Raw genomic sequence first — 23,111 nt, forward strand, 5'->3', positions numbered from 1 at the left:
AAGAAGATAGAAGATGGAAGACAGAAGAAAGAAGATAGAAGAGAGAAGGAAGAAGATAGCAGGAAGAAGATAGAAGGAAGAAGATAGAAGGAAGAAGATAGAAGGAAGAAGATAGAAGGAAGAAGATTGAAGAGAGAAGATAGAAGAAGGAAGAGAGAAGACAGAAGAAAGAAGAAGGAAGAGAGAAGACAGAAGAAAGAAGAAGGAAGAGAGAAGACAGAAAAAAGAAGAAAGAAGAAGGAAGAGAGAAGACAAAAGAAAGAAGAAGGAAGAGAGAAGACAGAAGAAAGAAGATAGAAGAGAGAAGAGAGAAGAAGGAAGAGAGAAGACAGAAGAAAGAAGATAGAAGAAAGAAGAGAGAAGAATGAAGAGAGAAGACAGAAGAAAGAAGATAGAAGAGAGAAGAGAGAAGAATGAAGAGAGAAGACAGAAGAAAGAAGATAGAAGAGAGAAGATAGAAGAAGAAAGAGAGAAGACAGAAGAAAGAAGAAGGAAGATAGAAGAGGGAAGAAAGAAGAAGGAAGAAAGAAGAAAGAAGAAGGAAGAGAGAAGAAAGAAGAGAGAAGACAGAAGAAGGAAGAGAGAAGGCAGAAGATAGAAGAAAGAAGAAGGAACGAGAAACGGCGCGACGAAGAGAGGAGGGAGGAGAACGCCGACAGCAGGTGCCGTTACGTCTTATTCTCACTCCCGACAATCTCAATAGATACGTCGGGTTCGCGTTCACGCCGAAGCACCTATATTTTCGCACGTAACCGTTCACTGGCCTTCTGTCATTAAATATTATAGTTACGACAAATAGTACGTCACACAGTCAGAGCACTCATAACGTCTCGGATAACCCTCAGGTACGATACTGCATAACTGTAGTGTGTGTATGAGCAATAAAGCTACCGGTTCCGTATACTTAAGTACCTTGCGTTGTGTTTATTTGTCTCATTGTTTTGCCACCTGCTGCCATGCAACACAGTCCCGCTTTGCCACCGGGAGCAAGAAATTATCCTGCAAAAAACAATAGTGCATTCACACGCACATAATTCATATAGCGGCTACCCCTATGGCCACTACACTATGATCTCTGCATAGTTCTTCAGCAGTGTTGTTGGTAATCATATAATTCCGAAATTCGTGACTACGTAAACATCAACTACGAACTTGGTAACTATTTATATAAATCGACATCACCTATTTCAGTCAACCGTGTGCAAGAGAATCAAGGAGAAGTTGGGAGAAGAGCATGAAGCGCGAGTAGTTATCATTGGCCAGGAGTCTTTTTACAAGGATTTGACGCCTGAAGACAGAGAGAAAGCTGATCTTGGCCAGTACAACTTTGATCACCCAGGTAAAATGTTTCTTTTCGATTCCTTGTTCATTAATAGCGTAATTTTCATTACAATGCTTTTACGTGCTTTAGAAATTACATGATCATTAAAACGTCATGACACGTCTTTCATTTGATACGTAATGGCTGTCAGAATGCTGTGTGAAGAGGAACTTATTAGAGGATAGTTACTTACTTCTAGTACTCTAGTACTCTTACTACTTAATTATTAGTAACAGGGTTTCTTCTGAGGGAAAATTAGACAAAGGCGGTAATGCCCAGTTTTGGGAAAAACATGCATGGTGGATTGAAATACAGGGTGTATTGATATACTTATAGGTACATAGATACAGGATTTACGTATCAGTAAATACAGGAACATTTTCACAACGGCGATGTTAAATTTGACGACGGTGGTGCGCCACTGTGCCTCTTATGTATAAGAAACCTTAATATATTTATTAGCTCACCTTGACATCGTCAAGCTGAGCTATTGCCATGGGTCGTCGTCCGTCCGTCCGTCAACATTTCGCTACAGTCAACGATAACTCAGGAACCGTTTGACCCACATGTTTGAAATTGGGTATAGTTGTTACTGCTATGCTCCCATATTAAACGTCCTATTTTGAAGCACGCCAGTCGACGTACTTTCGAGCCACGGCAATTTTTTGGCAAAAATGGGAATTGCCATTAGTCAGTTCAGGTTCAACGGGTTTTGCTCATTTTTGGTATGTGAATGAAATTATGAATAAGGGCTAGGGGTTTTGATATTTAAAAAAAGAATTATGCAAATTAGGTAGGGTTTGGCAATTACATAGCATATTATATAGACACAAACAGTCTGTGGTGTCACACTCGTCTGGTTCGTTTTACAAGATTTCATTGACAATATCTTTAATGCAAAATTGGTATTTCCTCTCCACCCTGCCGATAAAACGTCTATATTAGAGTAAAGTTTTACAAAACATGTCGGAACGCAGCATAACCTATTTATTTCAAACGCCATCGCTACAAAGCGGGTATTATAGCGCCATCTACGGTCACAAATTGTGATTTATTTTGGTTTATAAATTATTATTGCGATATACAGATGGCAATCGTTTCCATAATGTACGTCGATGGTTGGCTCAATTAAAACTAACTTCTTCTTACTCACTCATTTGTGTCTTTTTTTTGTGGTGAGCTGCAGTGTCATTGACACTTTCATTATGTATAATGAGTAGGATAAATTTGTTTATAATGCATTTCGCATACTGTTATAATTAAAAGTACATTGTCATATTAAAAATTCTAACTGTAATAAATACATCGTAATGTTTGTGTCATTGCAGGTGCCTTGGACATTCATCAAATGCATAAGACGCTGACAGACATCATAGCCAGGAAGATTGTCAAAATGCCACTGTATGATTTTAAGAGTAATGCTAGGTACGTACGTGTTACCCATTCTTGGGCTCAGTGAATTGCAAAACTTGAAGTCATTTATCTTATTTTACTGCTTCTTTTTCAGAATCTCAGGTTGGTGATCGTTACACGGAATCTGTATGTTTTGAGCGACGCATAAGTGCTACGTCCATCGTTGTCAACGCCATCACATTCGTGTAACGCTTTCAAAAGTTTCTATATACTTGAACTTGAATTTGAAATCAACATTTTTTGCATCTATATATATTTAAACCTTGGACTTCTCATAACAGCACGTTTATCTGCGTTTAACAGAACGTCGTGATAAGTGCTTTAATCTTTTTGGCAAACCGATATCCCCTTGCGCTTTTATGATGATTACTCAGCTGTAGCATGACGTTGTATTTACAATATGTTCTATTGAAATGCGTCTATTTGAATGGTTTTGGACAGTTTCTTATTCAGAATGAGTTAATCTACTGAGCTGTCTGTCGTGGCCTTATCTTTTGCACTTGTACAGGTTAAAAGACAAGTATGCAATTGTCCATGCATCCGATGTACATGTAGTCTTATTCGAGGGAATTCTTGCTTTCTACGACAAGAGAATCAGAGATCTGTTCAACATGAAGTGCTTTGTAGATACAGATCCTGACACCAGACTAGAGAGAAGGGGTAAGATATTACTTACGCTGAGAGGGTCTCCGGGGTACTGCCGGAACGTACCCTGGGTACGGTCCGGTATACCGGAACATACCCTGGTATTAGGGCTGTCATTGGTATCAAATTATTTCGATTCGATTATTGATATTTTTTTTTTCGATATTCAGATCCGATTCGATCCGATTCGATTTAATAATTATGTAATTAAACATGAGCCGTGAAAGTACAGTAAACTAATGTATTGTGTTCTACTTATGATAACTATGTATTTTATACATCGCTGTGCTTAAATGCAACATGGCGAAGTATATTTACCGGAATTCAACCAGATTGACCTGGCGTCGCGGCGATGGCGAAGCAGCAGACATGCTTTTATGGTAGACAGATTTTATTATACAGATCAGTGAGACAGGATACGCACCAGAGACAATAGACAGGGATGAGATTCTTCCGCGGATCCGCGGAAATCCGCGGATTTGACAGTCCCAGGGGTCGATTTTGTGAAACGTCTAAATTCGTCGAGAAAATTGGGAGGGGGGTAACAATGTAACAATTTAAACAATTTAAATTATATACCCTCAACAGCACCTGACTGTAGACTGTAGAGTGTAGACAGTAGGCTGACAGCGAAGTATACAGTGTATCTGTTTTTGCGTACCAGAAAAGAAAATCCTCGTTCACAGGCTGCAGTAGAGGGGCAAACATTTGAGGTAGCTGATCACGTAACGACCATGCCTGGCCTGGGGACCAGGGGCCCGTTGCCAGAAACTTCGTAACACACACACACACACACACACAACCAAGTTACGATTAATTTTAAGTCTAATGTTAATGTTAAGGTTAATTTTAATAGCGTTGCCAGAAACCACTTAAACTAAACTTACTTAAGTGAAACTTACGATAACAGGAACTTCATCACAAGGCTGCTGATTGGATGGAATCGATCACAAAATTCAAATTCATACACATTTATTGTACATCACAGTAATTTATGCATATTATGATGGCTAAACACATATAAATAATATTTGTGAAATATTACGTGTCATGAATTAATTCTGCACAACAAGACAAATTCTCACACTGTAACAAGAGACGCGAGAATCGTGGCAATCGTTGCAAACTTTTTGAAACAAGAGAACAAATGCCATACGTCATTTATAAATGTATTGTTTTATTAGCGGTAGATAATTAATGATTTTGACGTGTTTTTCAAGAAAAACACATTTTATTCATTATTATAAAATATAATATCACTATAATTGTAATTCGTGGTGTAAATGTGTTATTTTCAACTTAATATTAAAGTTAAGGGAGGGTCTATGATCTCTTAAGTTAAGAGAAAAGTTACGAGAATTTTTAATTCTCTTAACTTTACGAAGTTTCTGGCAACGCTTTAAGAGAAAAACTTAAGTTTAAGGTTAATGTTAAGACTAATTTTTTTCTGGCAACGGGCCCCAGGTTTACATGTTGCTGCGTGCATGTTGTGTGCATGACTATGCACTGATTGTTCCATTCGCATTGTGTTTTTTTCATTCAAATCTGGTCGCAGCAAGGCAGCTTATGTCTGAGTAAAACAATGCAAGCCACGGGAAGAAGAAAAAGATCATTATGTCTAGACATTTAATAAAAAAACTTGCCCTATTTTCAGCCCCGTGATTTCCTATTCATAGTTCGTTTGTTCCTTTTGACAACTTGAAAAGGTGATTCAAGAGTCTCCTATAATGTGTTCAGAATAGCTTAGAATGCACCAAATTGCACCATTCTTTAAAAAAAATTGACCTACGGTCCTCGCATTGCTCGCTCTTCTGTTTGCTAATTAAAATTTCAGCTGAAAATTAAATTATCCAATCTCATCCCTGAATAGAACACCAGTTATTGATTGTCTCTGTATTCATGCGTCCTGCACTACTTCCGATAATGGCGGCGCTTAGTCAAAAATCCTACCGATGCTTCGCTGGCTACATTTTAGAAAAGAAAAAAAAGAAATTGGATCGCTATTTCTCGATTTATTTCGATATCGATGTCGGACGCAAATCCATCGCGATTTATCGATGAGGTGGGCATCAATGACAGTCCTACCTGGTAGTATCTAATATGCCGTACCGTACCTCGCCTGCTCCACTAACGAGTCTAGGGAGTCGCCTACGCCTACTCTCTAACCCTAACTCTAACCCAAACCCTAATCCTAACCCTAACCATATCAAATAGTGACCAGGGTATGTTCCGGTATACCGGACCGTACCCAGGTTACGTTCCGGCAGTACCCTGGGGGGACATAGACCTTATGAGCAAATTACTTACAGTATAGATACATAAAGAAATATCTTGTTGTTCCAAGTGTGTCTGATCTAGAGTGTGAGTATATATTTATTTACTGTTTCAAAATGTATTCTACAAGCTACAAACATTGGCTTTAATATAGATAAGTAATGTCACACAATCATGCCATATGTAGAATATTATCAAAGTTCTGGGAACATGTGTTAATCATGTATATCTGTCGTAGTCAGTATTTTAGAACATTTTCACTTACAGTAAGAAAAGACACGCTAGAGATGAACAGAGACCTGGAGCTAGTCTTAAACCAATACATCACATTTGTGAAACCTTCATTTGAGGATTTCTGCTTGCCAGTAAGTGTGCATGGTTTATCGAGGAATATATGTTTAGCAAGAGTTTTATAACCTGTGCTGTGGTGCTCGATTGCTGTACTCACAACAGGAAACAAATTCCACCACGACACCAACAGAAAGTGTTGTGGTTTCCCTCCATGCTTTCCATGTGCCCCTTAAAACCATTCCTGGTTTGTCTCGTGTCCCTTCCAAGTCCCGTATAGCACGTGTATTCCTAACTATCCCACATGTATGCAAAGTATTATTAAAAAGTAAGTGACGTTTATGACTCTTCTTTGAAAGAAATGTTTGCCTTGGTTGCCCCTTCAGCTTAGCATGGTGCTCTAAAATTGTGCAAGCCCAAAGGCAATACTCCTCTCGTCCTAAAAAAAATAAAAATTCAACCCCTTTCTGCCAGTCAAACATTTCCTGGTAACCATAATATCTGCCAACGACGCCCCTTACGTGCATTTAGTGTACAAAACTGGTCATGAGACACATGGCTTGCCAATGTATGTTACTGGCATGTTTTCGGTTTGACCTACAGTGAGTTGGGAGAGTTCAGCTATTTAGAGCAGAATTGTAAGACATTGTATACATCACAAGGTCATGTATCTAGATAACCGTATCTTTTTCCGTTTATGGGCAGGGCAACTCTGGTATATAATAACCTATATAGGTATAGATATGTGCATGCCCTATAATATATACACACACACATATATATATATGTGTGCATATATATATATATGTAGGTTAATACAGACATTGAACCTGATGCCTAGTTGATATTGACAGCACTCCTTTTTGATATCAGACAAAAAAGTATGCTGACGTGATCATTCCTCGAGGGGCAGAGAACACTGTGGCTATAGACCTTATAGTGCAGCACATACAGGATCTCATAAGAGGACCCCAGCCAGCAGACAAAAACAGACTGAGGAACAGAGCACGGCACCATTCCGATTCCATGGTTAGCAGGCCGCACTAGCAGTGGTGGTGTGCGTCTCTGTTGTCAGACTGTGAAAGCTGTATTCTCGTGGCTGGTTGTAAAATGCACGGGGAAGGTGTGGGACTGGGGTTGTTGCTACCTGTAGTGCTTTTAACGCCTCGTGAGATCTCGTGTGTAGTAAATGTGCTTTCATGGTAACGCAAAAAGATCGAAAGTTGTAACAAGTATTTTTACATGCTAAGTGCTGGCCATTGCGTCATGACGCAATGCCTGAGACTCGTTTGTTCACGAACTGCTAGAAAAACTTACAAATGTATGGTGCCATGAATATATACGTACATTCATGTTATATGTAGAATACATGTGTACATGGGGGAATTCAAACAACTTGGAGTTTGGCTACATTACGTGCCATTTATGCTCGCAGTTAAAAAAAAAAAAAGATAAAAAAGAATATAATAAAGATAATAGTAGTTCTAGCCATCATCAAGTGATTGACTCTGAGCAGTATGCTCTGCTTACTGCTCACATGGGTTTGGAGGAATAGGAATCTTCACATGTGAGAATATTTCATTTTGATTGCATTTATGAGAGAGTCCTCGGTATAGCCGTTTATCCATCTCAGGATACTACTCGTAAATAATGCAGATAAGGTCTATGTCTCCCTGACCTCTGTTTAACCTGGTTCGTTTAGCTATTTCTGACCGGAACGTACCCTGGTAACTATCCGATATGGTTAGGGTTAGTCAGAAATAGCTAAACGAGCCAGGTCAAACAGAGGTCAGGGAGACATAGACCCTACGGGCGTAAATAATTGCCAAGTGCACTTGCTATTTTCTCTCAGCTTGGCATTGCTAGGTACATTCAACAATGCACAACGTTTCTACGTTTTGCTGTACATATATCTATAGGAAATTCGGCTCCCGTGTGTCATCAGCGGTGTGCGTATTCTGTGCAGGCTGGTCAGTGTGTCAGTGGTGTCGTTTATCAGTGTGGTGGGAGTCGGCGATATCAAGGCTAGCATGCCCGGCCGATTTCATTCATTTGGATAGCGATTGGAAAATCTCGTCGATGACCCTAGGCCGGTTTATTGCAGCGATGCTTAATTATGAGTTTCCAACCAACTTGCATCGCTAGGAAATACACCTTTCTCCCGAAACTGAGTTTCAGTCATGCTTTTCACGAAATGTGGTAGGGCTTGCTGTAGGTGATTTGAATTTATTTGTCATCAAAGATAGTGGAAAAATGCTTTGTTTTATGTTTTACTGTGTGCAAGCATAAGGACGTGAAAACTGACATGAGCTCAAATTCATTACTATAATGGCTCACTTTCAACATTCTGCCCAATTGTACAGAGTAAAGAAATAGCATGTTTTAGAACTGTCAATTTACTGATAATTTTTGGAGTTTTTAACTCGCAAAGCTATATTGATGAAGGCATTCTATAAATATAATCACGTGTAGTGTTACATACATCCCAATGAATTTGCAAATAGTTTAAAAGGACCATGTGCAGTTGAGCTACTATTTAAAACGCTTGTTGTTAATTTGGCTTTCCAATTGTATTTGCACTCTTTGTTGGAAGGGTGAGGTTTTTCAACTTATAACTGCTAGTCTCTATTATGGACTCTTGCTGCTAGTCAGCCCAATAGTCAAAAAGGAAAGCTTTGTTAGTGGAGTCTTGCAACTTACAAGGGCCTATGTCTTCCCATGTTTGCACGTTTATTTTATTTTATAATTCAACCTGTTTGAACTACCAATGACGCAAGGTCTGAATTTGTACGAATTGGTTTGTGTACAAAATGTGGTAGACTATTGCCTGGATCGTTGTATGTATGTTAGTGCTATCAGGAGTAACATGATAGAGAAATACAGGTTTTTTGTCTATGATGTTACTCCTGGTGCTATGATAGCATATCATTCAACACATGTACTATAAGCATATACCATTTATACCATCTATAAGTAGTATAACCAAAACTATATATACTATCATGAGTACATAATAGAGACTCTATATGTACTCTTGATACTATAAGTGTTACCGTATACCTATAGTGTAATGGAATAACAAGATTGGGATAACCATCCTTCTCGGATAGGAGCCAAATCTATGAGTGTGTCACGTTTTTCCATCAAAAACATGATGGCTCAGTATAGTGTTACTGAGTATAGTGTATAATATAGATATCTGGAATCGATACTCCTGGTGTTACTGTGTCGATAACTAGTTTTTACAGTTACGCATATTTAGATGGAGGGGTTTTGAAGCGAATCAATTTATGGGGGGTTCATATTTGTATTTGTATCATTTTGCATCTTTACGAGTGCAGTTGTATCTCAGGACTTGAAACCAGATGATAGGCATTTTATAATTAAGAGGGAATGCCAATTAATTTAATCAAACTTCTAAATACTAATACCACGTGATAAAAAACCTTGCTCGTCACAATTGTAAGTAAAGTATTGAACAATAAAATGATGAAATGCAGATGCATGCATTGGAAACGTCATTACCTGCATCCTGGTTTAGACACAGTTAAAATATTTCTCAAAAGTTTTGTAGTAAATATAATGATAAGACTGTCAACAGTGCTTTTGTATGAAAGGTATGCATATATATCTATATATTCACTGTGGGTTCCATATTAAAACTACATATTTTTGTGGACAGGAGTAACAACAGTATATATGACTCTCTTTGTACCTTTGATGCAATTGAAATGAATTCACATAATTTTTTATTTATCCACATTAATTTACATCATTATTAATTATATGCCAAACAACCCGCTTTCGATGCCGACTGGAAGACTAGTCTGATGTATTGTATTATCAAATCAATTTGGTTAAGGTTAGTTTAGTATACAAACTTGTATAGTGTAGGTGAAATACAAAATATACATGAGCAAAATGGCAGTTGAGGTCATGATGAAATTCACAGATTGCACTACATTGCCTTCCTTTTCCCACTTTTGTTGGATCCTGGGTTCATGGCCATCCCCATGCAACTGCGGAGGCGGTCGAGGTCAATCTTTGTCACCATTCTGCAGTTGTGTTCCCGCTTCAACACTTTCCGGAAGTCGATCACCATCTGCCCTCTAGTGTATTTACCTGGGGGTGTGTGTGGAACGAGGGTTGTGGTTACATACGCAGTTTTAACATATACAGTTGGTTATAGTTATAGTTATAGTTGAGATATCGCTCTGAGTATCCCAGACTCCTTGCACCTTTCCCTAGCTGCTCCCTTCATAAATGGCCGCTTTCGGAATGTTAGCTGATCATGTTACCCAAGGTTCAGTGTACAACCAGCTGATCACGCCCTAATTTGTGCAGCACGATGGCATATCTTTCTGATAGGTATCGAAAATTAACAAAAAAGCACTTCTAATTTTTCATCTGGAAAGTTGACAACCAAAATCTACTCTCCTGTAAAAGCTTTAGGTTTCCGCGTAAAATACTAGCAAGGTGCATAACTGTTATTTATAGTCACAAGTTTACATGCTTACTCACACCAGAAGTGCCTCTGGGCAAGGTTAGTCAGTGTAACAGCAAAATACTTAGTGAATAAGGGAAATAAAAGAACGTTTTCCTTTCCGACTTTCTCACCCGAAAGTGCACAATTATTTTTGCTTTTCATACAGAAGATCATTTTCGTCCTCAGAACAGTATAAATGTGATATTTTTCGATGCTCCCTGTTACTACATTACCGTAACCATGGAAACCGAACCTCAGCCGTACCGTTTAGCTCGACCGTGGCGTATTCGCTGTGCCAGCCGGTGGCAACACCGTCGTCCAGAGCGACCGCCATCGCCGTCTGGTCGCACGGAATGAAGCCCCACTCCTGCTTCTTGCAAAACGCTTCGGGCTTGTCGTGGATGAGTCGCAGGAATCGCGCCTCGCGAGTGTCCGCCTTGCATGCCTCGTCAAACCAGTCCTGCTCGGCAAAAGAACATCACCGCGCGTTACGAATGCAGCACACGCGTATAAAGCATGGACGCAACGTGTGACCAGTGTAGTACATGTATAGACAGCACATGCACATGTAGACAGTGCAGAGGTGGTACACACCCATGCATGCATGCAAGCACACAGCACACATTACGTGTGGTAGAATGTGAAATACTACAGCCAAACTTGTGCATAAGGGTCACTCAACAGAAAACTCCAAAGTTTCCCTTATGGACAAGTGTCTATAATCTATTTACGTTGTCTCTCTCTCTCTCTCTCTCTCTCTCTTCTCCTCTCTCCTCTCTCTCTCTCTTCTCTCTCTCTCTCTCTCTCTCTTCTCTCTCTCTCTCTCCTCTCTTCTTTCTTCCCCCCCTCTCACTCTCTCTCTCTCTCTCTTTCCCTCCTCCCCTCCCTCCCCTCTCTCCCTCTCTCCTCTCTCCTCCCTCCCTCCCCCCTCCCCTCTCTCCCTCTCTCTCCTCCCTCCCCTCCTCCCTCTCTCTCTCTCCTCTCTCTCTCTCTCTCTCTCTCTCACACACTCTTTCTCTCTCTCTCTGTCTATTCTCTCTCTCTCTCTCTCTCTCTTATATATTATATATATATATATATACATATATATATATTCCACTCAGAGGTAACTATATAGAGACTATTAGAGATGGGTGTCTGTTTTATAGGGATGTCCATTATTTTAGGTTTGATTGTATGTCTCGCAGAAATATAACGGACAGTCTGACACTCACCCAGGATATCATGTTTCGCAGTGTCACTTCCCAGCCGACCTGCGTGATTGGGCATTGCAACTCGTTAAGAACGATGCTTGCCGCCTCGGGATCATGGTGGAAGTTGAATTCAGCTGATGTTGTGATGTTTCCTTGGCCTGCATTGGGAGTATAAGTCAGACATTAAACGCACGCACGCACGCACGCACGCACACACACACACCGAGTGTTCACAACAGTATGGCTGCTAAGCAGGCACAGGTTCACATCCTCCCTAAGCTAGCAGCACACTTCACCATTTTCGTTGCTCGTACAGGCAATTTTCGTGGTCGGCAATTTTTGTGGCGTTGCCCCCGCGTCACAGCACACTTCACCACAAGTTGCCACCACGAGCAATTTTCGTGGTGAGAAATCAAACCGGTTTGATTCTCGGCAACTCGTGGTCACCACTAAATTTCCGCGGTGAGTGGTCGTTGCCGGCCCCCGCACACTTGGCCATTTTTTTGGCGACCACGAAAATTGCCTGTACGAGCAACGAAAATGGTGAAGTGTGCTGCCCGCTTTAAGTGAGGTTATAAATGGTGGCAGCACTAGCCAGCAGGCTTACTACGAGTAGTCGCACCTTTAACGCTGCACAACGACTGTATATATGCACCTTTTCAGAGTAACCTGACCACTTGTGTAGTGTTTCTTTAATAGAATGTGGAAATGTCAGATCAATCTGACTATTATTAAGAGCTATAGTCTTATTTCTCAAGAGCTTTAACTCACTTTGTACTCGATATAGTTTGAAACGCACAACTATTAATGTAGTTTTACTGTTTGACACTTACAAACGCCACTGCTCAAAACCAAGAAATAGCAAAATATACATTAGCTATACCTTCTGTATTTCCCCCCATGATGTAGCAGTGCTTCAGACGCTTTCCAAATTCTGCATCCAATCTTATTGCCATTGCAATATTGGTGAGCGGTCCCAGTGCAATGAGAGTCAAGTCTCCTGGAACATAACGACATGAACAACATCCATGCGAGACATGTGACTGGTGCGCCGTATAGTCTGAGAATCAGACTTTTATTAGTGATAATAAAGTTGAGAAAAATACTATAATTTAGACTATACTAAATACATCAATAATAACATTAGATTTTTAGGAACGTTAGAACCGCATATATAAAGACGAGCCATGTACATATCTGCACATTAGTTATGGTGCTGTGTAACGCGTAATACATGCACATGGTTAAAACGATTATTGCGATAATTTTGCTCAGAAAAACTAAATATAGCTGAATATAGTCTCACCTGACAGCAAAAATATCACTGATTACACCAACATTCAAAACACCAATATTTTATGCAGTTATAGCATAGAAAAATTGATTTGACCACATACCAGCAATAAATTTTTTCGAGTCAGGACTTTCAAAAATCACAAATGGCGTCTTTACAACAAGCGAACATAAATTAAAACAAAGGGGCATCTAATTTGTGTGGTTGATAATCCGGCAGTTTTGATACAATCGAGTTTGATCGCACTTCTCTGCTCCGTCCTTCGTTTAATAGTCCGCTAAGGAACTTTTGAAGATAATATGTTATGAGGTTACAACTTAACCGCTAACACTCCTGTTTTGTGTACGCTAGCTAATACTATGGACGGCGTCTGTGTTTACATCTGATGCAAAATTATCTCCGTGGCATTACTGCACCCTTGTTGACGTCCGGTGTGTGTCGCGGTACCGCGAGACATGACAGCGAAAATCGACCAGAGAAGCAAATTGCAATCCGTAGCATGAATTTTGACTTTGGCATGGGCGGATTCTAAGACATTTAATATTGTTATTTCAACAAATTGACGTGTTACTCAAGCAAAACAACGGTAGGCATCATGCAGAGTGAGAATAAACACTGAAAAACGCTGAAAAAACTCGGCAATGATTGCGCTTTAACACGGCACTTGAATTATATAGTAAAACAGTGTGCAATGCATGAATCTCTAACTGGACTGATTAGGCTACAGCCCACAATAAGACACCTTTGTGTTCTTATTATTTTATTGCAGTAACAGCTTGTGCAACATACCTCGATACACAGGCCACTGCGAACAGCCACAGTAAATACGGGCACATACCCGACAAATAGTAATGTGAGCAATGTACAGTCCCTTGATAATGGGCCTGCAGCATACCACGCCCCCCCCGATACCACTGTTACCAACAAGTAAAACTCACACGTACCTCGATACCACTGCTAGCATCGACAGTCCACAATACTCAACACGTACATGCGATACCACTGCTACCATCGAGTAAAATACTCACACGTACCTCGATACGCACTGCTACCATGCCTGTCTATGTATATCTCACACGTACCTCGATACCACCTGTTACCACGCAAGTAAACTCACACGCAGCAATACCTCGGATACCACTGCACCATCGCAGTAATACTCACACGTACCTCGATACCACTGCTAGCCATCGGCAGAATACTCACACGTACCTCGATACCACTGGCTACCAGTCGCAAGTAATACTCACACGTAACCATCGATACACTGCTACCCATGCGCAGTAATACTCACACGTACGCTCGATACACACTGCTACACAATCGCAGTAATACTGCCACACGTAACTCAATACCGACTGGGCTAGCCATCGCAGTAAAATACTCACCCGTACTCGATACCAACATGCTACAATCGCAGTAATACTCACAGCGTACCTCGATATCCACTGCTACCATCAGGCAGTCATACTCACACGTAGCACCTCTGATACGCACTGACATACCATCGGCAGTAATCTCCACACATACTGCTCAATACCACTGCTACGCCTCGCCAATGTTTATAACTCACACAGTACCTCGATACCAAAACTGCTACATAGCAGTTAATTACTCACCACGTGCCTCGATACCACTGCTCACCATCCGCAGTAATACTCACACGTAAACCTCGATACCTTTTTATTAAACTGATTACGATCGCAAGTAATACTCACACATACCTAGATACCACTGCTACCTATGCGCAGTAATAATACTCAACACTACCTCGGATACCACTGTTACGATCGGCAGTATACTCACACGTACCTGCGATACACTGCTACCATCGCAGGTATATACTCACACGTACCTCGATACCACTGCTACCATCGCAGTAATACTCACACGTACTCGATACCACTGCTACCATCGCAGAATACTCACACGTACCTCGATACCACTGCTACCCCTCGCAGTAATAACTCACGAACGTACCTCGATACGACTGCTACCATGGCAGTAAATACTCACACGTACCTCGATACCAGACGCAATCGCAGTACATACTCACACGTCGCTCGATACCACTGCATACCATCGCAGTAAATACTCACACAGTACCTCGATGAGCCACTGCTACCATCGCAGAATACTCAACACGTAACCTCGATAACCACTGCTACCATCGCAGTAATACTCACACGTACCTCTCGATACCACTGCTAACGGCGTTGGCAGTAATTACTCCAGCACGTACCTCGATAAACCACTGGCTCCATCGCAGTAATACTCACACGTACCTCGATACCACTGCTACCATCGCAGTAATACTCACACGTACCTCGATACCACTGCTACCATCGCAGTAATACTCACACGTACCTCGATACCACTGCTACCATCGCTAGTAAACTCAACACGTACCTCGATACCACTTGCTACCATCGCGAGTAATACTCACACGTCCTCGATACCATAAGTGCTACCATCGCAGTCATACTCACACGTACGCTCGGATACCACTGCACCATACCATCGCAGTATTACTCACACGTACCTCTCGATAACTGCTGCTACCATCGCAGTATACTCACACGTACTCGGATACCAAACTGCGTAGCCATCCGCAGTAATACTCAACACGTGCCTCGATGACACTGTGAGAGTCGCGAGTTAAAGGCTTGCACGTACCTCTGATTACCAACTGATGATAGTCGCACATAAGCTTGCACTACCGGATCCACTGTGAGAGTCGCAGTAAGGCTTGCACGTACCTCGATACCACTGCGAGAGTCGCAGTAAGGCTTGCACGTACCTCGATACCACTGCGAGAGTCGCAGTAAGGCTTGCACGTACCTCGATACCACTGCGAGAGTCGCAGTAAAGGGTTGCACGTACTCGATTACTCCTAGCGAGAGTCGCAGTAAGGCTTGCCACGTTACCTCGATACCACTGCGAGAGTCGCAGCAAGGGCTTGCACGGCATGCTCTGATTGCACCACACCAACATCCGGCGGATCCTCATCGCTCTCCGCCTGAAGAGGGGCACGTCGCCTAGCCCGTCGAGCATGTGGTATTCAGACTTTTGAGGAATCTCGCCCAAGAGCGAGACGGCCGAGCCACGGTACACCGGAATCTAGACATCGACAACACCAAGGCAATTAAACACCGACGTGCAAACGTCATCGCGTATTGATGTTTTCAGAAGTTACGTATGCTAGATCTTGTTAAAAATATATAAAATATATATAATAAAAAATATATAAACACGTGCCGCAGAGCGACAGCGCTCAACTGACGTGTACTGTAGCCAGGTATTCTCTGCATAAGCTTACTGGCAACCGAATAAGTCGCCCTGCCATGCGTTCGCGCTTGCAGAGCATATATCTAGGATACTACTAATAAAGATCTAAATCTATGATAGGCTTTGCTATACTCTACTGGAAGTACAAGTACAAAAGAATACAGCTGTGTAACTTTAATGACTTCGCTATATTAACATGTTATCATGGATATGAGTAGAGCGCGAGCGTAGTGGTGGTGGTGGGGGAGGGTGTAGGGGGAGGGGGAGGGGCGGGTGGAGGCGGCTCTAATAGCAAAAGCAGTTCAGTCCTTTGTTAACGGTCAACAAATCCATGTTTAACCCTCCTCTTGAGGATCAAAAGGTTATAAGACACTTACTCTTCGCATGTCAGCGGAAAGTAGATTTCATGGTCCTTTCAAATAAAGTGATAAAAACGGTAGGTCAGCGCTGAAACAAAACAGTTTTGCACTCGTTCCGTTAGACCTTGTCCTCAGAAAATGTCTGATATCTGACCTTTCCCCCACTGCCCTTTGACCTGTGACCTATGACCTCCAATTTTGCACTGGTGATGGGTTTCCTCCCCATCACACTATACATCAAATATTAAGAGCGTAGGTCAAGACGTTGATATTTGTGCCGCAATTCCGTATTTCCTCCTATACCTTAAGTTAAGGGAGAAATATTCCTCCTCCATTGACACATCTTGACCTTTGACCCTTAACCCCTAAATTCGACATCCCGAGTCCTTTTCACGATCCCCCCCGACGTCCCGAATATCAAGACCGTACGTGAAGCGGTTAAGATTTGTGCCCAACTGTTGACGGACTGACGCACGGACGGACGCACGGACGGGCAATCATGCGATTCACCATCGAATATTAAGAGCGTAGGTCGAGCCGTTGAGATTTGTGCTGCAATTCCGTATTTCCTCCTATACCTTAAGTTAAGGGAGAAATATTCCCCCTCCATTGACACATCTTGACCTTTGACCCTTGACCCCCAAATTCGACATCCCGAGTCCTTTCACGATCCCCCCGACGTCCCAAATATCAAGACCGTACGTCAAGCGGTTAAGATTTGTGCCCAACTGTTGACGGACGCACGGATGGCCGGACGCACGGACAATCATGCGATTCTACAAGCTGCACCTGACTACGTCAGATGAGCTAACAAGTGCCGCGGAGCGACAGCGCTCATCTAACGTTTACTGCGGTGACTCTGTGGTGGAGTGGTGGGATTATAGTAAACCCTGTTAATCCCCAATGTGTTCACATACACGCCGAAACAGTGGAAGGCACAGGGATGGTATCAGGAACCTTCTCAAAGGAATGTTCGTTGGGGTCATTTACCACGTTACATGTAACACACTGACAGTACAGAATGCCATAGAAATTATACGATTTAAGGAGCATAAACCTTCTTCAACCAAAATTAGCTTTTGAAATTTCACTGTGACATTGTAGCCTCATACATCCAGGCATGTATAGATTCTACTAGCAAACCCGGGCTCCGTCCAAATTCTTTCTAACAGTAAACAAATCCATGTTTAACCCTCCTCTTGAGAGGTCAAAAGGTTATCCGACACTTACTCTTGTCGCATGTCAGCAGAAAGTACATTTCATGGTCCTTTCAATAAAGCCGTAAAATTAGGTCACCGCTGAAACAAAAAAGTTTTTCAATCGCTCCGTCAGACCATGTCCTCCAGAAAATGTCTAAAATCTGCCCTCTGCCCCATTGACCTTTGACCTGTGACCTCCAATTTTGGCACAGTGATGGCTTTTCCTACCATGATGCTATACACCGACTATCACGAGCCTAGGTCGAGCCGTTTAGATTTGTGCCGCAAATCTGCATTTCCTTCCTATACCTTGAGTTAAGGAGGAAATGTTCCCCCTTCATTTACACCTCTTGACCTTTGACCTTTGACCCCCAGCTTCAACATCCCAACTCGTTTTCGGATTAACCCCCCACGTCCCGAATATTGTGACCATACGTCGAGCGGTTAAGATTTGTGCCCAACTGTTGACGCACAGACGGACGAACGCACGGACGCACGGACAATCATGCGATTCTACAAGCTGCATCTGACTACGTCAGATGAGCTAAAATGTACAAATATACTGGAGGACAAGGGGAACAAGGGCCTCTGGAGAAGGAATGGTGCGCTTGATATCCAGTGATGATCCAATGGCTATAAAGCCTCACTAGCTCGATCTTGGATACTCCGAATTTCAAAATAGGTTTCTAATGCCTTCTAAGAAAGAGCGAATTATTTATTTACCATAATTATTATTATTGGCATTTCATGTGTGTCACACTTCATTGCATCACCACTCCATTATATCACAGTGGATGTATAATGATACAATATCTCCACAGTATATATACCACTATATCTCTAATGTTTATATTCACGGTTCCATGCTTAGCTAAATACGTGCGTGGGGGCGCTACTCCTCTAGCCGAAGCCACTTGCCCCTGGGACTGAAACAGGGTTTCCCTCTTCACAGCCCGTATGGATGCAAGCCTGGGTAATCATCCCCCGTGGGGAGCCTGGCCGGTCAGACAATAAGGTCTAACCTCCCCGGTTAAATATATACACAACTGGTGTGTGACTGGTGTGGTGACTTGTGATAAAGTTCTCTGAAGGTGCTATATTCGTGGAACCCGAGACGACATCTCTAACATATACCGCCAACCCCTAAACACTCTAATGTACGTTCAATGTCATCATCACTAACCAACCTAATAACAATATTTTTCATGCTACTGATAATTATTAACAGTAGTACTATTTCCATATTCTATTTTATGTGGTTATTAAGTGAATATGATGTGTAAATTAAAGTAGCCAGCAATTCTGTAAGTGCATTCTTAGAATGTACCCCTCTTTCCTATTTCAATATAACTCTAATTTTCCAGTTACCCCAACCACACATCAGGAGTAGATTATCAGAATTCCATTGAACTACTCCTGATATATATATACACACATGTAGCTACAGAACATTCCTATTACACATCACGTTTCTCAATGTAATGACCTGTAACACGGCAACGAAAATACCACTGTAACAATTAACGACCTACGTCCAGCCTATTGCAGGTTTTCAACACTCTGACGGCATTGAGAACGATTTGATCGATGTCGCAGTTGCCTCCGACAATCGTAATACCGGCAACTTCAACGTTGGGGTGAGCCAACGCCATCATGATCGCATGTGTGTCGTCAACGCCGGGGTCTGCGTCGATGACGAACCTCTTGTGGCCGTGCGGCTTCTCTTCCTCACTGCACATCGTGAAAGCTACAATAATAAACAATAATAATAAACAATAATAATAATAAGCAGCGCTGCGATGGCTCAATTGGTAGAGTGCTCGCCTCGCACGTGGAAGGTCGTGGGTTGGGCTCCCGGCCGAGTCATACCAAAGACTCTCTGCTTAGTACTCTAGCAAAAAGAGATAGAGTGTGGAAACGGTGTCTAGAAGAGAGCCTTGCACGCGGCGGCACCTGCCAGTGAAAACTGTGAATCTCTTCGCTAGCCCACTAGGCCAGTAGCCCAGTGGGCACACGAAAATTATTATTATTATCGTTAAAGCTGAGGTGCAGGATTGCCATGAGATATAGAAAGAGAGAGAATTGGATTGAAGGATTGAAGTGAGAGAAAGAAATATATGATAAATCACAACAACACAAACATGGCTGGAATGAAAATGAAACCAAGCAGTAGTTAGTTATATGCTTGGTTATTTGCTGTACGCGTGTACGTAATACAAGACCAACAAACATGCATATATGATCTTCTGCTCAGAAGGTTTACCTAGCTAGCCCTAGAAGAGATTATCTATCTATCTATTTATCTATCTACAGGATACGCGTAATTAATACAGACCAGTCCAGCCTCCTGGGCAGCACCTCTAATGGTTACAAGTTTTCAAGCCAAAACAGAATTAGACCAACGCCAAGCTTTCAATTTTACCCACCGGAAAACGTTTGAAACAAGTGCCGCGGAGCGACAGCGCTCATCTAACGTCTACTGCGGTGACTCTGTGGTGGAGTGGTGGGATTCTAGTAAACCCTGTTAGTACCAAATGTGTTCACATACACACCGAAACAGTGGAAGGCACAGGGATGGTATCAGGAACCTTCTCAAAAGAATGTTTGTTGGGGTCATTATGAAAGTTGCCACGAGATGGTGCATACGTTTAAGTGTCTTAAGATTAAAGATGGAAGCTCCCATCGTACGTAGTAGCAACAACTATTTACAAGACAGAATAGGTAAGCACTCATCCATTTACCTACACAAGCCTACAGGCTGAAATAGAGAGCTGCCACCTGTACCTAATTAACGCAGGCAAAAACTACACAGTACCACCACCACATGCACTGGCAGTGGCCACTGCCAGTGGCATACGTTACATGTAACACACTGACAGTACAGAATGCCATAGAAATTATACGATTTAAAGAGCATAAACCTTCTTCAACCAAATTTAGCTATTGAAATTTCACTGTGATATTGTAGCCTCGTACATCCAGGCATGTATCGATTCTACTAGCAAACCCAGCAGTCAAATTCTTTCTATATATATCAGGGTTTCTTCTGAGGGAACATTAGACAAAGGGGGTAATGGCCAGTTTGGGAAAAAAAGCGCATGATGGATTCAAATACAGGATGTATTGATATACTTACAAGTTACATGTATAGATACAGGATATACTTATCAGTAAATACAGGAACATTTTCACAACGGCGATATTAAATTTGACAACGGCGGTGCGCCACTGTGCCTCTTATGTATAAGAAACCCTGTATATATATATTAGATACTTGGGAATTTAACACCTACCTGTTCTTGAGAATGTTCTCTTTATACGGCGGATACAGTTTCTTCCAGCAATAGATTGCCGTGATTGGCTAGCTGCAAATGTCCTAGCCACATAGGAGAATACCATCACTACATGTACATATCAGCTGGAGATTTGCTCTACTGAAATGCAAAACAATACCTTCTCCATAACACACACACACACACTATATGAACTAATCGAGATAGGATTACTTGAGTTCAACAAGCCTTCCTCATTTCACCTTCCATGTTGAGTAATCGAGTTGGAGATTTCATTATCAAGTTTGTCTCGACTTGCATGCATATCTGGCGAGGAACACTGCTAAATACCAGCATGAAAAATCTAAATTCCTTTGGATGACACAAACATCGCATAATCGATAGCAAACAATTACAAAGGGATTAATTAACTTTGTGGATGGTTTCATATACTTTGCAAGTCACTCCGTGTAAGTGTAAGCCAATTTCGCATTTTTACTGTACATGCAATAGGTTGCCCACAAAGCAGCTGCAAACACCATGCAAACAGTTGGCACTTGTAAGAATAACAACATAGGCAGCTAGCCATGCATTCATCAAAAGAGTAGTGTGTATTGACATTAGTTTCATAGCCTGGTCCATCAATCGACAATTTACATAGTGTGATAAAATTGTTCCAATCATATATACCGGCAAAGTATTTACATTGTGACTACTAGTACTATAGTACTAAGCTACTAGTCCTACCAGTAGCTCAACGAAACAGTCATGTATTGATCGATAGACGTACCGGAACTGTATAAGCCTAATTTGAATTGTATTAAAGTGAAGTGAATTGAAGTGTATTAAAATATTGTATTATATTTATATTGGGAAACGATACATATATTATTAATTTATAATTAGCTTTAGGTAGGCATTGGGAAAACTTGTGCTTGTGTAGATATATTAATGTAACCCAACGAAAATGTAACATGTGGCACACAAGCACAAGTAGCAAAGTAAAGAAAAAAATAAAGAAGAAAAAGAAAGGTAGAAGGGTAAGTAGTAGAAGTAGTGAAGTGGTTCAGGTAAAGTAGTGAAGAACGAAGTAGCGGGACGAAGGGGCTGCACCGGTAGAGCTAGAGCTACTCTTCACCTGTCCTCACGTAGATACCAGGCACATCGTCAGGCAGAGGCCCGGAAGCTCGGGCTTCAACATCATTTCCGAATTTTTTTTTTTAATTATGAAATTAAACAGTTGCAATGTACTTTTTACTGTTTCAAATGTTAAAATTTCATTTTAAATCTCGCCAGCGTACACCATTTTCCATGTAGCATTTCAAAAATTTTCGTGGGAGGCCCGGCAGACCCCCACCAGGGAGAGGGGGACACCCCCTCACACGCTTTCCCCTTTTACGGCGCTTCACGCTGTCGTGGACTGGGGTTCAACATTAGTCAATCCTTGGCGACAGCCCTGGATACAACCCAGGGGGGGGCACATGCCTCGGAACTAGGTAGGGGGGTGCCTCTGCGACCTTGAAAACCTGACCCTGTCGCAAACCGCTTTGCGCCCTAAAATACACCCTGTCCCAATATACTGCACTAAAAAGTATACCCTGTTGCAATATTGCACATTTCGGTTATGTCCTGTCCAGTCAATATAGGCAGATATTGGTCCAATATCGGCCTGTTGATATTGGCCCAATATTGTTTTGCTAATATTGGGCCAATATTGGACCAATATCTGCCCATATTGGTCCAATATTGGCCTGGTGATAATTGGTCCAATATCAGCTTGATGGGTGTGTATCTAGATAACCGTGCCAATAATGATGCTCAGAAAATATACCCTGTGCCAATAATGATGTTTGGAAAATATACCCTGTCCAGCGGCACGTCCCCAGTACCTTTAACAATCGGAGTGCCCCCCCCCCGGGGGGATACAATAATCAGTGCTCGAAATAAGAAAAAAAATGTGGTTGTCCTGCGGACAACCCAGGCATCAAATCGGGTTGTCCGCAACAATTTCTGGTTGTCCCCAAAAAATATCCCCAAATCTCCTATTTTCAATCACATAATAATATGGTCAGAAAACAC

The 23,111-nt window shown here is 41.8% G+C and overlaps 2 protein-coding genes across 4 annotated transcripts in view; one reads left to right on the forward strand and one right to left on the reverse strand.

Moving 5' to 3' along the window:
- The window catches only part of LOC106807444 (uridine-cytidine kinase 2-B-like), an 8,754-nt gene extending 1,340 nt beyond the window's left edge, over nt 1–7,414 (forward strand). Inside the window, exons 1-6 of one of the 2 annotated variants that reach the window (XM_014809770.1) lie at nt 639–662; nt 1,192–1,339; nt 2,650–2,746; nt 3,243–3,394; nt 5,921–6,018; nt 6,815–7,414. In XM_014809770.1, coding sequence (XP_014665256.1) covers nt 2,670–2,746; nt 3,243–3,394; nt 5,921–6,018; nt 6,815–6,988 — 501 coding nt within the window. In that variant the 5' untranslated portion in view covers nt 639–662; nt 1,192–1,339; nt 2,650–2,669 and the 3' untranslated portion in view covers nt 6,989–7,414. Of the gene's footprint in view, nt 1–638; nt 663–1,191; nt 1,340–2,649; nt 2,747–3,242; nt 3,395–5,920; nt 6,019–6,814 lie in introns of those variants that run through there. The other variant, XM_014809769.1, reaches the window with a different exon arrangement.
- A 2,248-nt stretch (nt 7,415–9,662) lies between these two features.
- Nucleotides 9,663–23,111, reverse strand: part of LOC106807440 (inosine-uridine preferring nucleoside hydrolase-like) — a 17,012-nt gene continuing 3,563 nt past the window's right edge. For both annotated transcript variants that reach the window (XM_014809765.1, XM_014809766.1), the window contains exons 2-8: nt 21,054–21,194; nt 19,293–19,507; nt 15,842–16,034; nt 12,504–12,620; nt 11,642–11,778; nt 10,692–10,887; nt 9,663–10,063 (exon numbers count right to left, since the gene is read on the reverse strand). In XM_014809765.1, the coding sequence (XP_014665251.1) occupies nt 9,900–10,063; nt 10,692–10,887; nt 11,642–11,778; nt 12,504–12,620; nt 15,842–16,034; nt 19,293–19,507; nt 21,054–21,159 (1,128 nt within the window). In that variant the 5' untranslated portion in view covers nt 21,160–21,194 and the 3' untranslated portion in view covers nt 9,663–9,899. The remainder of the gene's footprint in view (nt 10,064–10,691; nt 10,888–11,641; nt 11,779–12,503; nt 12,621–15,841; nt 16,035–19,292; nt 19,508–21,053; nt 21,195–23,111) is intronic.

The sequence above is a fragment of the Priapulus caudatus genome, unplaced genomic scaffold, assembly GCF_000485595.1.
Source record: "Priapulus caudatus unplaced genomic scaffold, Priapulus_caudatus-5.0.1 Scaffold215, whole genome shotgun sequence".
In the NCBI taxonomy this organism is placed as follows: domain Eukaryota; kingdom Metazoa; phylum Priapulida; class Priapulimorpha; order Priapulimorphida; family Priapulidae; genus Priapulus; species Priapulus caudatus.